This window comes from Dendronephthya gigantea, unplaced genomic scaffold (assembly GCF_004324835.1).
Source record: "Dendronephthya gigantea isolate DGI-Jeju-01 unplaced genomic scaffold, DenGig_1.0 000138F, whole genome shotgun sequence".
In the NCBI taxonomy this organism is placed as follows: domain Eukaryota; kingdom Metazoa; phylum Cnidaria; class Anthozoa; order Malacalcyonacea; family Nephtheidae; genus Dendronephthya; species Dendronephthya gigantea.
The window spans coordinates 590,118-597,178 of record NW_021163148.1 but is presented as its reverse complement, the minus strand read 5'-3'; the positions used below and the strand labels follow the sequence as shown (position 1 = coordinate 597,178).

The window sequence follows — 7,061 nt, the reverse complement described above, 5'->3', positions numbered from 1 at the left end:
TGGCTTCAACAATGACTGTTTTATTGGTTATGAGGGTGTTAGCACGACAACCCATCAATAGTTGCATTGGTGATAAACCAACCCCTTGGATTGGAATATTTTGCAATTCCAATATTGCCAAATGAGGATCATGGCCATCATCATAAGCTTTTTTTAACAACTTCTTCGCTTTTTGTATAGTTCTTTCAACAAAACCGTTGCTTTGAGGAAACCGCGGTGAAGACGTGACATGTTGAAACTGGTACTGGCTGGCAAATGCACAAAATTCCTTGCTGGCAAACTCAGGACCATTATCAGTATATAAAATCTCAGGAATTCTGTGTCTAGCAAATTGTTGTTTAAGAACCTTAACTACTGTGATACTAGTGCTGTCCGAGAGCTGGTTTAATTCAAAATATTTAGAATAATAATCCGCTAGAACCAAATAATTGTCTTTTCCCACTATAAACATGTCAGCTGCTAAAATCTGCCAAGGTCGAACAGGTACTTCGTGTGGCATTAATGGCTCTTTCACTTGCTTATTCCTGTATCTGTTACAAGTTTGACATTTCTCAACTTTCTTTTGAATTTGTTTAGTTATACCAGGCCAAAATAAACAATCCCTAGCTCGATTTAAACATTTCTCCATTCCCAAATGACTACTATGTATCTTATCTAGCATTTCTGTACGCAGACTAGACGGTGTAATCAAGCGATCTCCTTTCATTAAAAGACCATCACAAATGCATAATTCATCTCTGAAATTCCAATATGCTTGTACATCCTGATCTACTTCTGAAATTTTATCTGGCCAGCCTCGCAATACCATTTCTTTCAGCTTTGACATAACAATATCTCGATCCATTTCCGACTTAAACTCTTCTGTCTTTTCTTTCGAGATTGGTACTACCAAATGAACTTCAAATTCATCACTCTCACTCGTACCCTCTAACTTGCTATTTGGACCAGCCCGACTCAGAGTATCAGCAATATACAATGCACTACCTGGGGTATATTTAACTTTTAAATCATATTGCTGTACCTTAAGCATCATTCTCTGTATACGCTGTGGTGCTTTACCAAGTGGCTTCTTAAACAAACTTTCTAGCGGTTTATGATCAGTCTCTACTGTTACAGTTTTTCCATAAATATATTGATGGAATTTGGTAGTACCATACACTATGGCAAGCATCTCCTTTTCTATTTGCGCATAATTATGTTCAGCCTGGTTTAACGATCGAGATGCATAAGCCACAGGTTGATTTCCTTGCAACAGACAAGCCCCCAAACCTTCTGAAGATGCATCCACTGAAACTGTAATGTCCGCCTTACGATCAAAATATTTTAATACGGGTGGTTGAGGAATCAATGAAATCAGAATATCATATGCTTCTTGTTGTTTCTCCATCCAATGCCATTTGACGGATTTCTCTAGCAACTCTCTTAGTGGTTTGCTTACATCTGCTTAGTTTGGAATAAATTTATTCAAATAATTAACCATTCCCATAAACCTTCTTAAACTGTCCCGATCTTGGGGAACTGGCATGTCAAGGATAGCATGGATTCGATCTGGATTTGGTCTCAAGCCATCACTACCAAATGTATGTCCAACATACTTTACTTTCTTCTTATTAAATTTACACTTCTCCTTATTAAACCTCAAATCTACTTCGGCTGCTCTCTCCACTACTTTCTTCAACCTTTGATTATGTTCTTTCTCATCCCTACCCCACACCAACAAATCGTCCACAATCACTTCACATCCTTCAACATTTTCAAATGTCTGAGCCAAATTCCTTTGGAAAACTTCCGGTGCAGATACAATTCCAAATGGCAATCTTTCAATTTTATACCTTCCAAAAGGTGTATTAAAAGTTGTCAACCATGTGCTTTCCTTCTGCAAGCTTTATTTGATAAAATCCCGATGTGGCATCTAGAGTTGAAAATACTTTTGCATCGCCAAGACTGGCTGCAACTTCTTCTACGGTTTTTAATGCATAATGTTCTCTAAGAATCCCCTTTTTCATATCTCCTGGATCAAGGCAAATCCGTACATCACCATTTGGTTTCTTTATAACCACAACAATTGGATTAACCCATTTTGTGGGTTGCTCAACTTTAGTTATGACACCCATCGTTTCCATTCGTTTTAATTCCTCCTTTACTTTATGCTTTAGCACATACGGAATTCGTCTTGGTGGATGAATAGTTGGACTAGCAGAGTCTTCAATTTTAATTTTATATTCTCCTGGAAGAGTACCAATTCCCTTAAATAAATTTCCATACCCTTTCACTATCTCTTCCACATTTTCAGCAGTAGTTGAGTCAATCTTATGGACCCTCTTAATTAAGTTCATCTCCGTACAACTTGGTAATCCTAACACTGGAATGACATCTGAACTTACAACCTGAACATCGAGTAAATAAATAACTCAATTGCAATTGTGGCCTTACCCACTGCTTTCATTTCATGCCCTGAATATGAAATCAATTTTGCTCTAGTTTTGTGATTGTACTTTACTCCAGCTTTTCTGCATAAACTCAGGTACCACATTACATTGAGCACCCGTATCAATTTTGAATGAAGCAACATGCCCATTTACTTTTAAATTCACATTCCAAGCTTCATTGGATTTTACTGTTCCAATAAAGAAATGTTGGTCATGTTCCTCATCAGTGTTATCAATCATGTTAACCTCTTCTGCTTTACACACATTGGCAAAGTGGTGTAATTTCTTGCACTGATTGCAAGTTTTCCCATATGCTGGACACCGACCTCTTCTGTGTCGATAGCCACAAAAATTACATGAATTACTACCGGTACTATCCCTTCTCTCTTCTCTTCCCCCTTTCCTCATATCATTTTGGCCCACCTTCTTTTCAACATGGACTGCATGTACTGTCTTTTCATCATTGAGCTCCCTTAGCTGGGTGGCACTTATTTCAGCTGCTCTGCAAATATCTACGCATTTCTCCAGGCTTAAATCTGATTCCCTAAGCAACCGTGCTCTCACCGAGTCATTAGTTATCCCACATACAATTCTATCACGTATTAATCCATCTTTAAGGTCAGAAAATTCGCATCTATAAGCTTTATTTCTTAATTCAGTAACATAAGCATCTATTGTCTCACCTTCCTGTTGATTTCTTGAAAAAAAAGAGTGTCTTTCAAATGTTAAATTCTTTCTTGGGTTACAATACCTTTCGAACTTCTCCATTATTTTATCCACCTTGATATTATCTCCCTCTTCATCCCACTGGAATGTGTTATACACTTCTAATGCCTCCAAACCAACCACGTGTAATAACGCCATGGCTTGCACTTTTCCGTCCTTTTTATCTAAACCAGAGGCGATTTGATAGATTTCAAACTGCTGTTTGAACCTTCTCCAGTTTTCTGCTAAGTTTCCTGTTAATATTAACGACTTTGGAGGATCTAACTTATCCATATTTATTGTTTTTTTTACACCTGACACCATGTAATAATTTACTACTGCATAAGTTCAAAACCAAGATGGCCAACCTCTATTATCAAATCTACAGTCCTATTTATACCTAACTATTTACACAGGTAACCCAAGCACTTAACATTACAACGTGGAACTGATCTCATGCACAAATTTAAACTCAAATTTTCTTGTTTACTAAAACAACCGTATATGCATTATGATTGTCAATCAGTACAGTATCGTGTACTGGGACACCACAACAACAGGCTGCTTTGTTTCATGCAAAGATAAAACACCGAAAGAGTTTCAAAGTTCGGTTGTTTACAAATTTTCATGCCCAGGGTGCTCCAAAGCATACATAGGAAAGACAGACAGATGCCTCTATACAAGACTCAACGAACATGCAACAACAGACAAACGATCAGAAATTTATAAACACATCAACACTTGTGAACAATTCAACCACCTGACAAATCTATTACAACTTAACATAGACGAACCCAGCACTGAACTATTTAATTTGTCACTCTTCCTATTGAACAACTGTCACATCATAGATAGGGCTAAGCATTGGTCAAATCTACTGTTCAAAGAAGCACTCGCCATCCGTCGACAAAAACCGAAGCTTAATCATGGCACAAAGGCATCAAAAGAACTATCGGTTTTCTCTTGAACAATATTAAATTATATATAGTATATACAACGCATGCACATGTAAATTAATCATTCCTGATGATGACTAAATAAAGTCGAAACGTTTAATCAAAAATGCTTACTTTATTCTGAGTTACTATTGTTGTGTATTTTATGAAAAGACTCAGTGGTTCCCACAATTAATACATATATTTTTTCTTAAAATCAGCAATTATGGCTGAACGGATTCGTAATAAAAATTGGGAAGACAGCATACAATTAAAAAACGACTTGCAGCAATATGTGTTACAAAACCTTTGTAGGTCAGAGGTTTTGGATTTCGTTAAAAGGGACTATCCACAATATGCCTGGAGCATTGGGAGCCTAGATCGAAGGCTTAGCCATTTCAGCATCAAATATATCAAGTATGATATATAATTAGAAGATGTACAAGCAGCTGTTCGGGAGGAGATAGAAGGTCCTGGTCGACTACTTGGCTATAGGGCCATGCACAAGAAAGTGAGGGAACAGCACCAAATGGCTGTTCTAAGAGATCTAGTATATGATGTGATGACTTTAGTCGATCCTGAGGGACTAGAGTGTCGGGGAAATGTAGGGCGGAGGAAAAGAAACCGAGGACCAACAGGCACATTTACTTCCATGGTATATTTACTTTTTTCCTTTTCAACAGTTTATGTACAGTAATAAATAATTTCCTATTTTTATGCTTGGATCACCTGGATGCTGAAATTCAAGAAATCATGAATCATCTAATTGTTTTAAACATATTGCTCATTTCCACAGTTAATGAACAATGAATAGAAGTCAGGCACTTATGAATATTTGTTTAACTTTAAGGGGCCAAATCATACCCACTCGGGTGATGGGCACGATAAACTTATGGATTTTTCAAGAGATACTTTTCCACTTACCGTTTATGGGCTGCAAGATGTTTTTAGTGGGTTTATTCTGTTTTTGAAAATTTGGACATCAAACTCTGATCCAAAGTTAATTGGCAGATGGTACTGGGAGCACATTAACAACTCTAAAGGTACTGTACCCAACTGATATAGAAAGAATGAATTCAACATGAATTCCTCCTTTTCTTCCATCCAATACTATCTCTTGCTGAATTCAGGCTTTTACATGACAATTCAAAAAATTGTGTATTTTTGTAAAATATGTTGCTGGTGACTTAATATGTGAAATTATTGGTGACATTAAACCATGAATTTTAGCCATTGAGACAATAACTTAAGTTTTTTTATTAATTTCTTAAAATAATACATTTATATAGTATTGCTTTGAAATAATTTGGCAGTGTAACAAATATAAACTTTTCTTTTCTGGAGCAGTTGTGAGCAAGTATCTTAGAGTGGACAAGGGTACTGAAAATGGAAATTTGGCAACGATCCATGCATATTTAAACCAACAAAAAGAAGATGTTGAAAATGTTGAGGACATTGTCTATTTTGGTCCATCTACAAATAATGTTGTTTTAGAACAGTATTTTTCTACCATTAGTGAGAATTATAGAAAGAGTGGGTGTATAGTTTGAACAATTCATCATTGAGTCATTCCAGGAAAAATTGAAATAAATTGTAAATTGTAACATATGGCAATATCACATAGGTGAAGACTAACTTGTGGTTTGCTTTGGGTTATTTCAACACAAGAGAAATGCCATTTTGTAGGTAAATTATTGTGAAAATGAACTAGTGCCTTAATGGGACTCCTCTTAACTCCCCCCCCCCCTACATCAGTCTCTTTGTAATTTCTTTCTGTACATATCATATAACTTAGTGTTTTGAGTTGAAGATCCGTAAGTGATTGCCATAAAGCTGGGTCCATTCTAGTTATACATGATAGATTGCAGTACCAGTGGTATACAAGCCAACATATCATGTGCCAGTCTCTTTTTGATTTCTGATTACATTAAAGTTAAACTAGAAAAGTATTTATTTTAAAATTTGTATTTATCAAAGATTGAAAGATGGTGGCATGAATTACACCACCATTTGGAAAAGTTTTTAAGAGGCAATTAAGAATGTTGCTAGAGCAAGGCCATTTATGACTCAAATAATGAAACAGACAGGTAGTCCCAAATATCATAATTAACACCTAAGGTAAAGTATAAAAACTTGAGGTTGCATGAGTCCCTTAATTTTACTTTTTTTACATTTCAGAAATCTACTGGCCTATGTTTTCATCCCAGTAATTCAGCAAGAGATGGACATATTCAGGAGTACAATTTAGAATTCCCATAGGGTCAGACAACAGAGAAATGCTCAAATGCCTAAATATGAAGCGTTATTAGGGTCATAATTCAAATTGAAATTCTTTTGTGCTAAATCTCATATGTTTCTTTTATCCGAATAACATAATTTGGATTCGAATAACATAATTTGATTTCGAATAACATAATTTTTTTGATTTCGAATAACATAATTTGGAATCGAATAACTAATTTGAATTTGAATAACAGAATTTGATTTTGAATAACATAATTTGGATTCGAATAACATAATTTGATTTCGAATAACATAATTTGATTTAGAATAACATAATTTGGATTTGAATAACATAATTTGATGTCGAATAACATAAGTTGGATTTGAATAACATAATTTGGATTCGCTGAGTATTCACCGAGTACTTTCGAATAATACATTCATTTTGAATAACAAATAACATGCATAATTAATAAAGAACTATTCCGAAAAATTTCCTGTCTGGGATAAATTTGATAATTTATGTCATAAATAATAGATAGGGTGCGCACGATGATAGAAGACGTAAAGATGTAAATAATTATATGTAACTACAAAATGGCAGATGATAATAATGAACGCACCATAAAATCTGAATTAGAGAGGTATATGCTAGAAATAATCTCTGTTTTGGAGCAGAGTAGTGAGTATGGACAAGATTTTGTTCTTTTTCATCTTGATTATCTTTGCACTATTATCGCGCGATACGTTGATGAATTGCAATACGGTA

At 35.3% G+C, this 7,061-nt stretch overlaps 1 protein-coding gene across 1 annotated transcript; it reads right to left on the bottom strand.

Annotated features, from left to right (window-relative positions):
* Positions 1 to 82: 82 nt before the first annotated feature.
* On the bottom strand, positions 83 to 1,033 carry LOC114536538 (uncharacterized protein K02A2.6-like; the record flags this gene model as incomplete). Its single annotated transcript, XM_028557880.1, has 1 exon — positions 83 to 1,033. A coding segment is annotated over exon 1 (951 nt), but the record flags the coding sequence as incomplete, so codon positions are not given.
* Positions 1,034 to 7,061: the final 6,028 nt, after the last annotated feature.